The sequence below is a fragment of the Pinus tabuliformis genome, chromosome X (genome assembly GCF_031772625.1).
Source record: "Pinus tabuliformis cultivar Carrire ecotype Pingquan chromosome X, CPIR1, whole genome shotgun sequence".
NCBI lineage: Eukaryota > Viridiplantae > Streptophyta > Pinopsida > Pinales > Pinaceae > Pinus > Pinus tabuliformis.
The window spans coordinates 1,538,602,521-1,538,622,153 of record NC_142308.1 but is presented as its reverse complement, the minus strand read 5'-3'; the positions used below and the strand labels follow the sequence as shown (position 1 = coordinate 1,538,622,153).

At 36.7% G+C, this 19,633-nt stretch overlaps 1 protein-coding gene and 1 long non-coding RNA gene across 2 annotated transcripts; one reads left to right on the top strand and one right to left on the bottom strand.

Moving 5' to 3' along the window:
- The first annotated feature begins 3,780 nt into the window (after window positions 1-3,780).
- LOC149145915 (uncharacterized) lies at window positions 3,781-4,631 on the top strand. The gene is made up of 3 exons (XR_016264878.1): window positions 3,781-3,865; window positions 3,950-3,987; window positions 4,087-4,631. It is a non-coding gene; the product is annotated as an uncharacterized LOC149145915 (long non-coding RNA).
- A 9,781-nt stretch (window positions 4,632-14,412) lies between these two features.
- On the bottom strand, window positions 14,413-14,976 carry LOC149145914 (uncharacterized). Its single transcript, XM_089452599.1, has one exon. The coding sequence runs from the start codon at window positions 14,974-14,976 to the stop codon at window positions 14,413-14,415; it is 564 nt and encodes a 187-aa protein (XP_089308725.1).
- Between the last annotated feature and the right edge of the window lie 4,657 nt (window positions 14,977-19,633).

Below are 19,633 nucleotides of genomic sequence, written 5' to 3'. Positions count from 1 at the left end.
TAACCAACAAAACCACAAGTTTTGAATACATATCTGTTGACACATGCCAATTATGAAAATTTTGCAAACCATTACGACTATTTTCCCTATTCCCTAAACAAGTAGATTAAATACAAATACGAGTATTTTAACTCGTGAGCAGTCTGAGACTTATGCGTGAAAAAACCGTGCATAGAGGGATGATATATTTTTGGAAGCATAGCACGTAAAACAAGCTCTCCAATGATTATAAAAGCTTCGAGATTGTAGAAACTATTCCGGGAACATGACAAATACCCAGTGCTTTTATGCCCGAGGTTTTGGCCTTAAGGGCTTGCATTGGGGAGTGCACGGCAAAACGACAAAGAGATTATGGGGAAAGACACAACCTTGCGAAAGACCTTTTTTTTATCTTGCATGAAGATAAATATTGGCTCTGTGAAGTCATGCAAAGTGAGAGATTATAAAAATAATGAGTCTTCGTGTATGTTTCAAGTTACAAGGAGGAAAAATAATGATTGCAGAGAACCTCTATGACATTGTCGAGCAACTAATTAAATAATACACGAAGATAAACGACTACCACGAGTATAGAACTCAATATAACCATAAGTTGATTAATAACCGTACTTTACTGTTGACATATCTGTGAACTTAGTATGCAATTACAAGGTAGCCTAGTCTTTGTCTTTCTCCCTTGACTTCCAATAGGAATTACAAAGAGTTTGCAAACGAATAACTAAAACTACAAATCCTAACAATACAAATACTTTCTGAGAACGTGGTGAATAAATGTTGGATTGAATATAGTTGTAAGGTTTGTTGAGTCAGATCAATGAGTCACTAGGAAAATTTCAACCACGGAGCCCATAAGTTTCCTCGCAAAGGCGACACTGTAGCTCTCGTTAATAAGGAGATTCCACCTAAAAGGAGATTCATACAAATAGGATAGTGAGTCGGCATAGTCATTGAATAGTGCTTAAATGGAACATTTATCGTGCTGTCAAAAAGGAGGGGTGGCTGGATATGCCATAAATGGTAGTCTCGAATGGAGAGAATGGCATTCAAAACAAATAAGACAGACAAGACAAGGTGGCATGGATTTATTCATAGAAAATAATTTCCGGTGAGTGACAAAGCAATACACAAAACCCTACATAACAAATGGTCTCCACACGGACATACTCATCTCATATTACATGCTGATGATCATTGTCATTATTAAGGCATACTACATGTGAAAGATTGCTTCATATCAAAGGATTTGATCATAGGTGAATTACATTTAATTTTTGCAACCATTACTTCCTAGAGTTTCAACCTCTCATTTTGCGCTGTCACATCTCTAATTATGCTTTGAAATGTATACCATGCATAATACAAGCTTCATGGAATGGCTCGACAATTTAAGAGACTTTGTAATCAAAGTTCTTAAAGTATTTCCAACTACAATTTTAATATAAAATACCCTCGATTGCATAAGGCGCATACCATATCAATATCATGATATCAACCCTAATAACCCTAACCATTTTGCATATGTGTAATATAATACAAAGTAAGCTCACATTACTCATGGAAATTCCATTGCCCCCATTTTATAAGGACACATTGAAAAAATGCCAACATTATGAAACATATACGACATAAAATAAAGGCAAAAACCTTCAAACACTTTGAGATGTATAAATTTGTTAGTAAGTTTGGCATTTCACACATGTTATGGTTATAGAAGGACTTTTTGACATCAACCCATATATAACAAAAATCTGAATTGCATGTTGATCATATTATTGCAAACAGTATTGAAATTTTCTTAAGGTAGGGTCTGACCTGTTGGGTATCACGATTGTCGTTAGACCAAAACCCGTAGGTGTTAGTCAACGATCGCATCACTAACGATAACGATCCATGAGAGGTGGTTAGTCCATGTCACACTGATGATGGGTAACCCACATGGCACACTGGCAACCCACATGGCGAGGTACTTGGTTGAATGACACCCTATTCCAATAGTTGTTGCAATTGGAGTCTTTAGCTTACTTGCTTCTATAACAAATTACTTGTATAACCTAATGCTTGGTAATGGGGATTTTGTTAATAGCTATATCTCATGCTCCACTTCCCTCTTAGGTGATAGCCCTTTAGAATCCTTGAGGACATCCTTGTATTTCTATAACAACACCTCCATTTGTTGTTTTTGTTTCTTAGTACACCCCTCCAGAGGTGAATTTACGCTCATAGACTCTTCTACAAACTTGTTTTCCCTTAAAAATAGTAAAACATACTTCTTATTAGAACTGATTAGTTTCTTGGATTGGTTGACACTTACTAGCGAAATTTTGAATTTGCCCTTGTGCATGTTGATCGTAAAGAATTTTCCATCCTTGATGAGGCAATATTGGTTAGCTCTTTCCATGAATATTTCATCCCATGTGTACATATAGGGGATTCCAATCACCACTCCACATAAATCAATGGGGAACTATATCTAGTTCTACTTCATCAATAAAATCAATGCTAATAGCAAATCTGATTTTGCATTGTTTGGTTGCTTTTATTTATATATCCTTATTTACCCATCCCAATGTATATCAGATTGAATGATATTGAACTTCCAAGCCCAATTTATTGACTTGCTTTACTGTAATGAGATTTTCTTATGATCCTTAGTCAAAGAGAGCATCAATATTTGCCTTATTGATCTCTATTTTTATACGAAAGAGTCTAGTCTTTTCATTCTCTTCCTATTGCTAAAGGCTATCATTCCTTCTACACTGATGTACAAATGATCTTCTTATCCATGTTCGAGCTACTTTCAACCTAGCTACTCGAATCAATGTCCATGAGTTACTTATTCTTTAAATCTTTCCTTTTGTTCTTCGAGTTAAGCTCTAGATGCAACTTCCAACACTTCTTCTTTGTAATGTTGCTTGAGTCTTTGCATTGGTGTGTTGTGTTTGAAATCTTTTTATCTTTCCCCCTTTTCTACTTCTTCTTCTCCTCCTTAGAAGCGTATTGTTCTACTTTGATCCACTTGACTACCCTTTCTTCTGACCTATGTTCTTTGGGTACTATGCTTGTACATAAGCCTCGTCTATCAATATGGCCTTAACAATATCACTTACTTATGTAGATGGATGTGTAGACTGCCCCCAGATACTTGACGAGTACATCTGGGTCATTTGGGGAGATATTGAGCATTATGACCATCCTTCTAAATTCGATGGTGTACTCTTGTACACTCTACCCCTTGTGACCTTGTAACCTTTATCGATAATATCTATAGGTTGTGACCTTTATATTTTATATATTTTTATTTATCTCTTAGAATTATAAAACTAAAGGAAAGTTTGTGTAATATTAAGTCCATCTAATCTTTCTTTTCAATTTATCATTTTTTAATTATAAATTACAACATTAATTTTGACAGCCCGGTTCTCTGCCAAAAGGCCAGAGCATTAATACCGAAGGTCGCTCCACTGTGGGATCTACGGAGGGTTAATCCGACGATCCAGCTGATGGCTGATAACCCTAACCCCTCTTTTTCCTATCAACCTTGTTCATTTCTCATTTGCATGAGGTTTTCTTTGTGTGTTGTGCTCTGCAACTATGTCGAACTCAGTAACAGGGCTATGACGATTCTGCGAACAGTTCCGAGTTCATGGTGTATCTTCCTGATGGCACCAAAATTCCGCATCCCGTCATTGCTGGGCAAGCGCACAGGTAATTTATTAAGTTCTTCTCTTCCCATGCCCTATAACTGTTTACAGTCTTCCATATTTTTTGTTGGTGGTTGTTGATGCTATCGTTTGGAGGTTTACAATGGTTGTTGTCGCTCCCTCCAGTCGGACCGCAAGTGTGATAGGAGCATCTCCCTTCCAAGGTAAGGGTCATGTCCTGAAACTTGAACATTCAGCTATTTGCGTACTTATTTGTAAGGAATATTAACTACCACCTGACATTTCAGGCCTCATCTCTTCCTTGACTAGAATGATTCTTCTTCAGGTAAGAGGTGATGGCATACTATTTTTCCCCATCAAATTTTCTTACTTTTGAAGTTAGTTATGGAAGCTGAGTCTCTAATCTCTTGATTTGGTCTTGCAGGTATACTCTACGACTAATGTTTTTTCTTGAGCGAGCTATGAAGGCTCTCCTAACAAAGTTTCCATCCTCAATGTTCTCAGGTTGGTGTCTTGAATCCTTACCACAATTGATGAGAATGGGGAGAATTATCGTTTTGTCTTTCGATGGAGGCAGTTAGGGTTTGCTCCTTAAATTAATAAGGGTTTTTGCTGGCCTTGAGTGGAGCTTGGGCAACCCTCGCCAAATGAGTCAATTAGACTTTACAAACCCTGCTACAATAATTTACAACTTAATTTATTAATGTTTAAATGAATCTGGTTATTCACCCAATTTACCATGCTTGCAATGTGTATTTATAAACAACTGTACATTGAGGGTTTATGAATACTTAGTTTCATTTCTGGGTTAGAGGCAGTACTGGCTTGAGATTGTCGTTTGGAATTTTATTAATATTAAGCTGGTCCGGTCTCGGTCCGTCCCTTGGGATCCGATGGAGAGTCGGTTCCGGATACTAACTGGTTGTTGATAATTTCATATACATATATATTTTCAGATTTTTCCTTTAACTGCTTTATCAATTTTTGAATTCATGTTCAGAATTTCGCTGATGGTTAACTGAGATTAAGGTTGCCCTTTGATTATGAATTAAATTCATTATGAACTGAATTTCTTTACTAAGTTTATTGATAACCCTTACCAGGTTTTCTCTTCTGTTCAGGAAGGATTTATTTGGTGGAGCGAACAGCGCTCATCCTGGCAAACCTTGTTCGTCCTTGCCTGCTGGCTCCTATGGAAATGGAGGAACGCTCATCTCTTCAAAGACTCCAGGATAGCCCTGGACACTATTCTGCCGCTCATATCGGCCAATCGCGATCTTTTAGGATGATCTGTGTATTTCTGAGTACCTTTTTGTCCCACTGTATGTATCTGTTCACTGCTGCGAGTTAGAAGTTTTTCTCTTCTGATAGTCTCTCTGATAGCTTTTCTATGTATCAAGGAATATGCTTATCTGACTCAAGATCTCAAAATATGTATGTTCTCTCGGACTATCAGGATCTTCTTTTTCGGGATGCTTTTGATATCTGCTGTCAGATCACTCTGGTTATCAGTCACAAGATTTTGATGAGCTCTCTGCTATGTAATATGATTGTTATATTCTCTTAATATAATCTATGCTGATTTTCTCTTCTGAAAAAAAAAAAAAAAGTTTATTGATAACGCTAGAATTCGAATGTTGTGTTTATGTGATAGTGCCAAAATTCGATTGTTGTGTTTATGTGATAATGAATGAAGTTTCTCACTAGATTATGGAATTGAATATGGTTTCCAATTAGTTGTCGTTCTCTAATTGTTTCTACATTTACTTATTTTGGAGAATCTCAGAAAGAAAGGTGTCCTACAAGCATTGTCAAAATATTCTCTGTATAATTATTTAAATAGTAAAGTAATAAATATTCTATGATTCTTGGAATACATAGTTCATGCATAGAGTAAACGTAACAAAATCACGTATCTACAGTCTTCTATGGAACATATAATATCAACTATTCCCTCAATCAAAATACCATAATTTTTGTTAACAGATAAAAGATATTTCCTCATTTTCGTTCTCAGAGCATGCTTAAAATCTAACTTATAACAATGCTTTCTAGTAATTAAGTACTAAATCTAAAAGAGTCACTTATCTATGTCTGATTGATTTTAGAACTGCATAAATATTCTTTGTTTTCCTGGAAGGTCTCACCACCCAGCCATGGACCTGGCAATTACGTCCAATGTCCCCCTCCGAGCACTTCCTACTCCTGACAGTCACTAGACATACACAGCCTGGTATCTTGGGCTTTAGGACTATTGTCCAGCCTCAAGTCACACACTAGTTTGCCTGTTTTCCATTGTAATGTTTCCCACTGGTTCTTCCTACCCAGCTCTAGGAAAATTTGAGCAGGCCCCCCTACTTCTCTTCCCCTCCCCTTTGGGGAAGGAGGATGGAAACTGTTTCTTAACTGTCCAAGGAGTTATTGTAACTGTTTCTATTCAGTTTTCTTAATCACACATTATTCAATTTATTTTAAACAAAATATCATGATGTTCTAGATTTTCCAGCCTTAGTTCCTTAACAACTGTGTTAAGAAAAATTAAAAGTTTCTAAAGTTCTGCGTAAAACTTGGTAAAAACAAAAGTAAATATTGAGCATCAAACATATCAATAGCTTTTAGAAACATATCTAGGATAGATTTCAAATGCCAAGTTTGACTCCTGCTACCATTACTGAAGAGGATAATGTCATCGAAAAACGACAAGTGGGATATATGAAGGTTTACAACCACTTCTATTCCCTTTATATCACCTCTTCTTCTTGCTTCAAGGATCATTTGACCGAGTCCCTCTACTGCTAGGAGAAAGAGTAATGAGGAGAGAGGGAATCCTTGCTGAAGGCCCCTCTCGCTCTGAAAGAAATATGTGGCCACTACATTGATCAGAACAACAAAGCTAATATTTGTCATACATCCCATCACCCAGTTTGTGAACCCCAAGTGAGTCAATAGCATTCGAATGTATAGCCGGCTGATTCGATCATATGCTTTGGATAGGTCTATTTTGACAATAGCACCTTTCTTTTGACTCTTTTTACATTATGAAAAGTCTCCTGTGCCACACCCACTACTCCATGGATATGCCTTCCATCCAGGAAACCAAATTTCTCTTTTGAAATGTTCCTTGAGAGAATCAATTTCAATCTAACTGCGATTACTTTTGTAATAATTTTGTAAATGCAGGTACACAAAGATATAGGTCTGAAGTCCTCAAAGGACGATGAGTCCTCCTTCTTCGGGATTAGGGCTATAAAGGTTGCATTGAAAGGTTCAAAAATCGACCCTTTCACCCTAGATTCTTTGATGACCCATGTAAGTTCATTCCCAATAGACTCAAAAAAATATTGAAAAAACTCCACTGTCCATCTGTCCGGATCTGGGCTCTTATCCTTCTGCATCAACCTTAATATTCTTTCAACTTCCTGTTGGGTGTGGAGCCTGATTATCTTCTATATTCAAAGGTATCGCCACATAGGACCCCAGTTCAAAATGGGGGCGGCAACGCCGCCCGTAAAATATTCGCTACAGGGGGGGTCCAGGGGGGGCGGCTGCGACCTTTGGGAGCCCCCCCCCTGGCGGGGGGTTTCGAGGGCAGTGCCCCCGAAGCTAAAAACAGCTGTAAAATTGCCTTGTAAAAGTATAGTAATTTCTAGTCAATCTGGGCCGTTCATTAGGCGGATGATCTGACGGTAGAACTTATGTTTAGTTTAGGGTTTTTTGCCCTAGAAGGCAACCCCTCTCTTTGTATGAGGGTATTGTATTTGAGGCTGTGAGATAGATGTGTATTCTATGAGCGAGAAACAGAGAGGTGAGACTGTGAGAGAAAACAGAGGATATTACAGCGGATTTGCTGTAGGTTGTGTCTCTTCATTTTGCTGGATAATAAAAAGGAAGGACTGGCTGTTCGGGGTGGACGTAGCCCAAACTGGGTGAACCACGTATATCTGTGTCTCTCTTGTTTTGTGCGTTTTCTGTGTTTATATTTCTGCAATATTTTATGTGTTCCATTGCTCCATAATATATAATTTTCTAACAACTGGTATCAGAGCCGAAGGTCTATTTGGCTGATAAACTTGCAGGAAAGAAGGGTTCCTAGTTCGAGTGGGAGCAATGGCGGAAGATGGTAAGTTTAGGGTCGAGAAATTTAACGGCCAAAACTTCTCGCTGTGGAAGATGCAGATGGAAGATTATCTGTATCAGAAAGATCTATACCTACCATTGGGCGGAAAAACAAAGATGCCGACGGGTATGAAAGACGAAGAATGGAACCTTCTCGATAGAAAGGCACTCGGAACAATACGGTTGTGCCTTACTGCGTCAGTCGCCTTCAACATTTCGAAGGAAACCATGACAGAGGGTTTGATGCAGACGTTGTCGAAACTATATGAAAAACCCTCGGCCTCAAACAAGGTATTTCTTATGAAACGGTTATTTAATATGAATATGTCGGAAGGTGGATCTGTTGCAAATCATTTAAATGATTTTAATACAGTTACAAGTCAGTTAAGTTCTGTAGGGGTAAACTTTGATGATGAAGTTAGAGCTCTGTTATTCTTGTGCTCATTACCAGAAAGTTGGAATGGTTTGGTAATGGCCATTAGTAACTCCGTTTCTGGATCTAGTACTTTAAAGTTTGATGATGTTGTCGGTGCTATCCTTAGCGAGGAAATGCGACGGAAAAGCTCCGGTGAGACATCGGGAAATGCTTTGAGTGCAGAGTCTAGAGGAAGAAAAATGGAAAGAGGAAAGAGCTCAGGATATCGCAGTAAATCAAGGAAAGGCAGATCCAAGTCCAGATCGGGGATAGTGTGCTGGAAATGTGGAAAGAAAGGACACCTAAAGAAAGACTATAGATCTCGGAAGGGAAAAGAAGGAGATGCACAGCAAGAAAACAATCATGAAGCAAATGTGACAGGTGAGGTGTTACAAGATGCTTTGATTCTTTCTTTCGAAAATATTACTGATTCCTGGGTGGTAGATTCAGGGGCTTCATTCCATGCCACACCTGATAAGAAATACTTTCATGACTATGTTCAAGGAGATTTTGGACAAGTTCGTCTAGGTGATGATAAACCCTGTAAAATCGTTGGAATGGGTAAGGTTCTTGTAAAACAGCAGAATGGAAACCAATGGCTATTAAAGGAGGTAAGGCATGTTCCAGATCTAAAGAAAAATCTGATTTCAACAGGGTAGTTAGGCGGTGAAGGTTGTGTGACAACTTTCACAGATAAAGCTTGGAAGGTCACTAAAGGAGCCCTGGTAATAGCAAAAGGTGAAAAGGTTGGTACATTGTATTTATGCAATGGTATTTCTAACTCTGTTAATGCTTTAACTTCCAAAGGAGCAGATGCAGCATTATGGCATCATAGGCTCGGACACATGAGTGAAAAGGGGATGAAGATTCTTCACTCAAGGAATTTGTTGCCGGGTTTGAAGAATGTTGATTTGGACTTCTGTGAGAACTGCATTTATGGAAAACAGAAGAGAGTCAGATTTCTCAGAGTTGGGAAAGAAAAGAAGAACGAAAAATTAGAGCTTGTGCATACAGACGTATGGGGACCTGCTCAGGTATCATCTCTTGGTGGCTCTCGTTATTATGTTACTTTTATTGATGATGCAACTAGAAAAACTTGGATTTATTGTATTAAGAATAAATCTGATGTATTTGATACTTTCAAGAAATGGAAAGCTTTGGTTGAGATTGAGACAGGAAAGAAATTGAAGTGTCTTAGATCAGACAATGGAGGTGAATATTGCAGCAAAGAGTTTGATAGGTACTGTTCAGAGCATGGAATTCGAAGAGAGAAGACAGTTCCAAGAACACCACAAGAAAATGGTGTGTTAGAAAGGATGAACAGAACAATCATGGAGCGTGCAAGGTGCATGAGATTGCATGCAGGATTGCCTTTACAGTTTTGGGCAGATGCTGTAGATACTGCTGTTTATCTAATAAACAGAGGGCCTTCAAGTTCCTTGGATGGTGATGTTCCAGAGGAAGCATGGACAGGTAAAAAGGTAAACTACTCTATTTTAAAGCCTTTTGGTTGTGAGGCCTTTGTCCATATTGATAAAGAAAATAGAAAAAAGCTTGAGGCAAAGTCAAAGAAATGTACCTTTATTGGATATGGTGTTAATGATTTTGGTTATCGCTTATATGATTACGAAAATCACAAAATCATTAGGAGCAGAGATGTAATATTCAATGAAAAGGTCTTGTATAAGAATCAGTTGCAGGAAAAGAAACAGGAAAAGGAAAACAAGGAATACGCAGTTCTTGATGAAATCACTGAAAAAGTAAAGGTGCCTGAAAATAATAATAATCAACAACCACAACAACAGCAACCACCACAACAGCAACAGGCACCCCAAACACCTGAAAGTGGTGTTAGAAGATCTACCAGGATAGGTAGACCCCCTGAACGATACTCTCCTTCATTATATTATTTACTGTTGACTGATTCCGGTGAACCCGAATGTTATGAAGAAGCAATGCAGGTTGAAAGCAAGAAGAAGTGGGAGGTAGCCATGGAAGAAGAGATGGACTCCTTAATGCATAACCAGACTTGGGATTTAGTCAGGTTGCCTGTAGGAAAAACTACATTGAAGAATAAATGGGTTTACAGGCTGAAGGAAGAAGATGGAGGAAAACAGAGGTATAAAGCTAGACTTGTGGTGAAGGGGTTTGCACAAAGGAAAGGTATTGATTTTGATGAAATATTTTCTCCTGTTGTTAAAATGACTTCAATCAGAACTATTTTAAGTCTTGTAGCAGCTGAAGATTTGCATCTTGAGCAGTTAGATGTAAAGACAGCCTTTCTCCATGGGGATTTGGAGGAAGAGATATATATGCAGCAGCCACAAGGATATGAGGTGAAAGGGAAGGAGAAACTAGTGTGCAGGTTGAAGAAGAGCTTGTATGGCTTAAAACAGGCTCCAAGGCAGTGGTATCTAAAATTTGACAAGTTTATGTCTGAACAAGGTTATACTAGATGTCACTCTGATCATTGTGTTTATTTGAAAAAGCAAAATGATGGCAGCTATATTATATTGTTACTTTATGTAGATGACATGCTTGTTGCAGGATCTAACATGCAGGAAATAAATGTGCTCAAAAGAAAATTGGCAAATTCATTTGCAATGAAGGATTTGGGAGCTGCGAAACAAATCTTTGGTATGAGAATAACTAGAGACAGGAAAAATCGTAAATTAACATTGTCTCAGAATGAGTACATACAAAAGGTGTTGAAAAGATTTAACATGCACAATGCAAAACCAGTTAGTACACCTTTTGCTAGCCATTTCAAACTTAGCAAGGAAATGTGCCCAAAGACCCAAGAAGACATGGATTATATGTCTAAAGTTCCATATGCATCAGCAGTTGGAAGCTTAATGTATGCAATGGTCTGCACAAGGCCTGATATTGCACATGCAGTGGGAGTTGTAAGCAGGTACATGAACAATCCAGGAAAGGAACATTGGATGGCAGTGAAATGGATTCTCAGATATTTGAAAGGAACCACAAATCAAGCATTATGCTTTGGTGGTTCAAACATCTCCCTACAAGGATATGTTGATGCAGATATGGCAGGTGACAGAGATAACAGGAGGAGAACTACAGGATATGTATTTACTGTTGGAGGAACAGCTGTCAGTTGGGTTTCAAAAATCCAAAGTGTTGTTGCACTTTCAACAACAGAAGCAGAGTATGTTGCTGCTACAGAGGCTAGTAAAGAAATGATTTGGTTACAAAGGTTTATGGGTGAATTGGGTAAGGAGCATGATATGGGCATGTTATACAGTGATAGCCAAAGTGCCATTCATCTTGCAAAGAACTCAACATTTCATTCCAGGACTAAACACATACAGCTCAAGTACCATTTCATACGATCAGTGTTGGAAGATGGAGAGTTGAAGCTGGAAAAGATACACACTAGCCAGAATCCTGCAGATATGCTAACAAAAGTTGTAACCAGGGAGAAACTGAGAATATGCTCAGTTTCAGTTGGTCTTCAAGGATGACGATGAAGATGAGAAACAGCCAGGTCCAAAGAGGAGTCATTGTCCAGCAAATGGAGCAGCGGTGGAGTTGCTACAATCACTCTCCAAGTGGGAGATTGTTGGGTGTGGAGCCTGATTATCTTCTATATTCAAAGGTATCGCCACATAGGACCGCAGTTCGAAATGGGGGCGGCAACGCCACCCGTAAAATATTCGCTACAGGGGGGGTCCAGGGGGGTGGCTGCGACCTTTGGGAGCCCCCCCCTGGCGGGGGGTTTTGGGGGCAGTGCCCCCGAAGCTAAAAACAGCTGTAAAATTGCCTTGTAAAAGTATAGTAATTTCTAGTCAATCTGGGCCGTTCATTAGGCGGATGATCTGACGGTAGAACTTATGTTTAGTTTAGGGTTTTCTGCCCTAGAAGGCAACCCCTCTCTTTGTATGAGGGTATTGTATTTGAGGCTGTGAGATAGATGTGTATTCTGTGAGCGAGAAACAAAGAGGTGAGACTGTGAGAGAAAACAGAGGATATTACAGCGGATTTGCTGTAGGTTGTGTCTCTTCATTTTGCTGGATAATAAAAAGGAAGGACTGGCTGTTCGGGGTGGACGTAGCCCAAACTGGGTGAACCACGTATATCTGTGTCTCTCTTGTTTTGTGCGTTTTCTGTGTTTATATTTCTGCAATATTTTATGTGTTCCATTGCTCCGTAATATATAATTTTCTAACACTTCCCCTTTTGTCACTTCCTCCATGATGATTTCATTATCCTACTCCTCCATATACCTTAGGAAGTTTTGAGCCGTCCTAACCACCTCAGTGATAGACACCTCAGTAAGGGCTTTGTATAGTTTTTTAAAGTGGTCCCTTCCAAGGAGGGACAATTCCTCAAAAGACTTGGCCTGGGTTCCTTCCTCCGATTTTAAACTCCAGATTGTGTTTATATTTTTCTGGCCTTTTGCATAATTCTGGAAGAATTTTGAATTTTCATCCCTGACTGTCAACCAAATTGCTCTACTTTTTAGTCTCCACTGCTCTTCCCTGATTGTAAGAATATTTCTTCGATTGGATTCCAGCTACTTTATCCTGTCCCTCTTCACTTCTGTCTCATATCTGTCCTCTTTCGGGCTCTCCAACAAGTCTAATTCCTCTCCTATCTACTTTAATTCTACTTCTTCTTTGTCTTTCTTAATTTTGGCCCATTCAATAGTTTCCTTTTTCATTTGTTTCAGGTTTTCCATGACCGGAAATGATTGATCTCTACCCTGATCATCTCCTCCTGACCTCCAATAAGATTTGAAAATATTGTTTTAGGATTCATCTTTTAGCCAAGATGGATTGAATTTAAACAGGGAAAGAGAGTTTTTGTTAGGGCCTTTCATTTCTAGCAATATGGGTAGATGGTCAAAGTCTCCTCCTTCCCCCACCCAATGTCTAAAGACTAGAATCCTAGCCACCACTTCTTCTCTAAGGAGGAAATGATCTAGCCTCTTTGCCACCCTTGCTTCCCCAATTCTCCTATTCCTCCACGTTGGCTTGGGCTTGATCAGGTTGATGTCCATCAATTTCCTAGAGCTAATCTTTTTCAAGAGGAAATCAGTTAGAGGGTCGACAAGTGCTTATGGTCCCCAGGTTTCTGATAGAACCAACGAGAAATTCAAATCCCACCTATAACCAAATTCAGATTCTCCATGAATGATTTTGAGAACAAATTGTTCCAGTAAACCACCCTGTTGTGACAGGGCCCAGATATGTTTAGAATTAAGAGATTGTTGCAGAGCTCCAGTGAGTATACCTCTACACCCAAAGCCTATTCTACACCCTAGGTGGTAAGGACCTTCAACCTTCCTTCTTTCACTCATGTAGCCAATCCCCCTGATTTTCTCTTACATCCAGTGACTGAAGGCCCACCCAAACAACATTTTGTGTAAAGCTCTACTAATCTCCTTACCCAATCCTAGGATTTGTTGCAACAGAAGCACATCTAGGTTATAGGCATTTATAAGTGCCTTTAGGGCCAGTTTTTTTGGGGTACTAGAAAACCCTCTGCAGTTAAAGGACATAATGATCATTTGGAGTCGAGGGAGGGGTTCTGCGCTACTCTAAGCACCCGTGAAATGGACAGTTGTTTCCCTTCAACTATGTCAATATTAGATCTTAACTGAGCCTTTGAAATGTTTGTCTTCCTTCCTCTAGATTTTTGAGGACCAATCGAAATTGGTTGAAACCCCAGACCCCCCACTGCTTCCCAAGGGATAATTTTCTTATCTCGGGCCTGAGGTTATAATGGGGCTTCTCTAAAAGGGCACAGGGCATACTATTAGTCTCAATACTTGACCCAGGACTACGATTCAGAAGAATCTCAGGGATAGAAGTAATGATGTTATCTAGTGTTTCATTTACATTTTTAACATGGAGATTTTCTGAATTCAGCAGCCTTGAAGGACCAGGCTTTGAAATAGAATTGAGAAAAGACAACAAGGATGTATTAAATGAAGGAATAGGTTCCAGAACCATACTCTCTTGCTGATTTGTAGAAATCAATCCTACTCCCTCCATTGTCTCTACCCGAACTGTCTCCCCTTGTAGCTCTTGATCTCGGCTGGGCCTCTCCTCAATCTGCATATCCTTTGTATCATATGCATCCATCTGCATCTTGTCCTCTTTCATCCTTTCCCCCTTTGCTTCAGGATTACCCTTTCTATGTTCCTCCTCCACTAGATTTTCTGTTCCTTCTTCTTCTTCTAAAACCTAGGGCTCATTCTCTTGCAAGGTGTCCATATTTGTGACACAGATGGCATCGGAATGATAGTTGTTCATAATCAATCATTTGAGTGTATGAGAAATCCTTGTACTTGAGGTTGATTTCCTCTGCAAGCCCTTCCCTAGGGTTTAGACTTACCAGTATTATGGCAAGTCCTTTATCACCAGTGTGCACAAATGACATGTTTGCTTCCAAAAAACATCCCAGGTTATTCCTGATTTCCCTAAACACCGATTCTACCCAGAATTGTGGTGGAAGTCCTGGAAGTCTTACCCATACCGAGATTTCATCCACCTTCTCCCTTTGAGCGTCAAATAATGGGTTCCACCTTTTAAATAGGATTGGGCTTTTCCCAAAACTCCAATTTCTTTCCAGCACCCATTCCATTGCTTCCTTTTTAGAGAATTTGATCATGAACCAACCCCTAGCTAGGGTCGATACCTCATAGGATTTATCTGGCACCTCCTGCCAACATTTAACTGTCCATTCCTGAATGTAGTTTGTTGAATACTTTTTCCCCTTTGCCCTCCCGACCAAGGTTATCTCAGTTGCCTCCATATCTTCGTCGATCTGGAGATCAAATCCTAATACTAGATTTGGGATTATCTCTTTTTTCCTTATTAGCTTATTTTTCTTCTACTTTTCCCTTGTCTTTCTGTGCCTCCCCCTTCCCCAAAACCTGGTGAGTTCTCCTCCGCATTGGTAGTTGCTACCTGCAGTGGCTCAGACTGCCCCTCGAACCAAATGTTCCTAAGACTGTTTAGACCTCTTTCCCCTGCTTGTCCTTCCTCTCCCACCAGATGTGGTATCTCCCCTTTTTTTGAAAAACACTCTTCCCGAGTAAACCCTTCCCGCTCCGTCGATATGGGAGGAGCAAGAGAAAACCCTTGTTGGTCACAGATTTCACCGCTCTCATCCTCAGAGGTCTTCTGATGTCCACTCAGAGTCGCCCCCCATCCATTTAACCATGGAAACTCCAAGTGTGGCCTCTCATCTTAGCTGAAAGTTTCTCCTCTTCGCAAGTGCAGAGGGCTTCTGCATGCGACAATAGTATCTAAACCTATCCCTGTTACGGCTTCTGCTAGTCTTAGATCTTCCACAGGGAAGGATTTCAACACTTTTGGTACCATAAACCCACATCTGATTAAAATGTCTTCTAACCCTCCTGAGTAAAAATCTTTAAGTGGACTAGAGAACTGGTTACTTGGAAAACGCCCACTTCTCTCGCTGAGTAGCCTATCACTGGAAGTAAATCTCCCTGCCTCCCTTCTGGTTCCCTTTCAGTTCCCCATCTCTCCAGTTTAGACAAAACTAGGTTTTCCTCCAATAGCCCTAATGTTTTTCCCTATTTCCATCCCTCCCGCGAACCACGCCTCTTCCTGCTAGGCGAATATACTTCTCGATGTTCTGGTCCATGACTTCCAAATCCCACACTGACAGAATGTCCCCAGGTTCGGGGTCCAGATCAACAGTATCCCATTGTTTGACCATGGTTCCTTCCGCTTTTAACTATTTGTAATCTCCCCAGAACCCGAAATGCAGTTTTATCTTATACGGGTGCGTGCCATATTTTCATTTTTTTAATAATATAATTTTTTTTAATTAATTTATATTTTTGTTTTTTTAATAATGTAATTTTTTATTTTTGTTGGTTGAATGTATTTTTCCATGTAGGAATAAATTGAGAGTTTTCCTTAAATATTTTAAAGGCATTTGTTTAATTAATTTATATTTTTCTTTTTCTTTTTAGTAATATAACTTTTAATGAGATTATTACTTATTTATTTTTGTTGGTTGAATATATTTTTCCATTTAAGAATAAATTGAGAGTTTTCTTTAAATATTTTAAATGCATTTTCTTTATAAAGATGTAACAAGTCAAATAAACTATTTCTACAATTTTTAATTAAATTTTAGATTAAAAAAAAAACCATGTAATTTAGAAATATATTTCAATGTTATTATTTTAAATTTAACTAGAATAATTAAAAAAAGAATTTGATAAATGAATAAAGTCATTAACTCTTAATAAAATAGAAAAAAATAAATAAATTATGAAATGATAATGTCACCTCATTGCACAATATGAATAAAATAGAATAATTAAAAAGAGAATTTGATGAAATAATTAAAATCACCTCATTGCATCCTGTGAGTAACACTGATTTCAAATTTGTAAATTTGTTGGTTTTTTTTTTTAAAGTATTGAAACTTTTAATGTGAGGTGAATTATTGACATTATAATTGTTTAGAAATTTTTATATTTAAGTAAAAACAAAATTAAAATAGAAATAAAAAATGTTATTATTATCAAAATGAAAATTCATATATAAATTTCAATTTTTATATTTACATTTACCTAAAAATTAAAATTAAAATTAATATATATTTATTACTCTACTTTTTTTCAATATATATTAATGTTTATATATTAATAAATATATGAGTGTTTGGAAACAGGGTGGGAGGGCAATATTAATATAAATATATTAATATGAGTAATTTATTACTCTACTTTTGGGAGGGTATATATTAATTTATTACTCGATTGTAATGTTTATATATTAATAAATATATGAGTGTTTGGAAACAGGGTGGGAGGGCAATATTAGAGTAATAAATTAGAAACCATGTATGAGTGTTTGGAAACAGGGTGGGAGGGCAATATTGCACCGTCCCAACCACAGGGACAACAAAGGCGGTTCCAAATTTCTTCTGACCTAAATTCAAATCAAAAATTTCCTTCACAAAATTCAAAATCAACATAAACACGTTAAAATTCGTCGAACCTAAAATCAAATGAAACATCTGGAAATAATATTTCATTGGGTTCAACGTCGATTCTTGTGTACTCGAAATCGAAGCGATAAAGACATGTAAAATTTTTATTTACATAATAAGTTTTTAATAATAATATAACTTATTTGTTTATCGCTATACTTATACAATAATATATAAATTTTAATATATTTATATATAAAAAAAATATTTACAAATTTATTTAAAATTTTATATAATGATAATTTAAATTTATATAATTTATATATTTTTCTTTATAATAATAATACTAATTCAATTTTAAGATCATGTCTAAATTACATATTACATTGGTGTATGAGATTTTCTCTAGCATAAGAAATCCACATACTTTACTTCTCTAGTTTTGAACATATGATCTCTTTCGAAGAAACACATACTTTCAAAATTTAACTAGTATAGATCTATCTTAAGCATAGATCTAAAATAAGTAGAGAAAGATTAAATTGCTTCACTTGCAAACTCAGTGGAGAGTACAAAATACAATGTGTAATTTTTCATTGTTTAAGTTGTATTTTTGAATGCTATATAGAGTACATAACTTAAACTTGTAAGTCCAAAAACTCTTTGTTGGATTTAAAAATAATAATAATAATAATAATATTGACATTCCTTTAAACGTTTTAGCCATAATTGATTTTTTTCAATAACTTTATACGATATATAAATATTTTTTTAAAACAATTTTATTATATACAACATTAAAAAAAAATTATTAACATATTTTTACTCCTAATTATTTTACATGAAATTATATTACATCATATGTACTACTAATTAAATATACATAGTATAGAATATTTATTCTATTATTATTTTAGTAGAGACACATATAGTTACAGATAACTTTCATACTAGACTAAAAATAAACCTCTCAACTCAATTATAAATGTTAATAATTTGAATTATAATATATAATTAATATTAAAATTATTTAATATTTTTATTAAATTAATTATATATATATATATATATATATATATATAGATATTCAGTACTATATATATAAAAATAATTCTATCATCTAAATTTTTATTATTAATTTTTTTTTAAGAATTTCAAGAGTGTCGAACATAAACTTAAATCAAATCAAATAATTTAGTTGAGAATCATGAAAAAAATCATTTTGTTAAGAACAGATAATTACCATTTCCAAAGCAAATAGATAAATACAAATAAAAAACTCAGAGTGATCTTGTAATTCATGTACTCTAATTCTAAACTCATAGTGATCTTGTGATTCATGTATCTTTATTATCCTTATGGTACAAACTTATCTCGAGAACACAAAGAAACCAGAAGTCTGGTTCTAAAAGTGCAACAATGTTGAGATTCTTGTTATTTTTATTGACCATATTCTAACTTAGTAAATAGTAGTGAGCTGCTCTGAAAGTTGAAACAAAAACTCAACCAAAATAAGATCGTTAATTGGATTAACTCACCTTTACTTAGTCGGTCTTCCGTAGTTTACCCTACGTACTTCTCACCTTTTTCCTCTTTGAACACACAATAGAATCTGGTGTCAAAGAGTGAAATAATAAAAATATAGAATTACGTTGGAGAAGTGTTTTCCTATTAATCTTAGAAAATTTTGAAAAATATAAACCCTTGTGAATGGTTTTCTAGTCCTTAAATTTCACATATGCATTTAGGAAATCTTTGAACATGTTTCTCCTAAATATATATTTAATCTCAATGTTGTGGCATTATGTACATCTCAATTGGCTGGATTGATATGGATGACAATGAGTTGCAACAAAAGGATTTGAATATTCATATTAGAGTCACATTTAGGATATGGTATTTATAGTGTGACACTTTTCAACTTTAGGTACACAAAAGATTTACAATATGGTGTTTCTAGTGTGACATCTTTCAACTTTAGGTATACGTTAAGTTTTTCTTTCACTAAATGTGTGAAATACACTTAAAAGAGGAATCAACGTACAAAAAGACAAGGTATCACATACGAACTGTGTTGAATGAATCATCCACAAAAAAGGCGCAAATTAATTATTCATGGAATGGTTTCCCTTCTTCAACAACTAATCACTAAAAAAATTATTGCGTGGGAAGGTTTGGTCCTCAAAGGTCTTGTGGTCTAATCCCGTGCAGGACTATGTATGTCTGAGAGCTTCCAAACACGATTTCTTGAGTTGGAAAAAAAATACTAATAAAATGTCACATATACAAACTAACCTTTGGTGAACCACAATCTATAATTAACCAGATAAATGGTGCAATAATACTGATAGGGGGGAGGGGGTGAAACAATATTTTAATTCACTTTACACTTTTAATTTCATATTCTGATTTCTATACGCTGCTATCATTCATGCAACCAATTTATGTACGCAATTTCAATGAAAGCAAACAATGTATATCTAGTAAACTAACT

Bases quoted from the DNA above. Each gene is read 5' to 3' on its own strand.
- LOC149145914 (XM_089452599.1), bottom strand. From the start codon at position 14,976: ATGGAGGCAACTGAGATAACCTTGGTCGGGAGGGCAAAGGGGAAAAAG.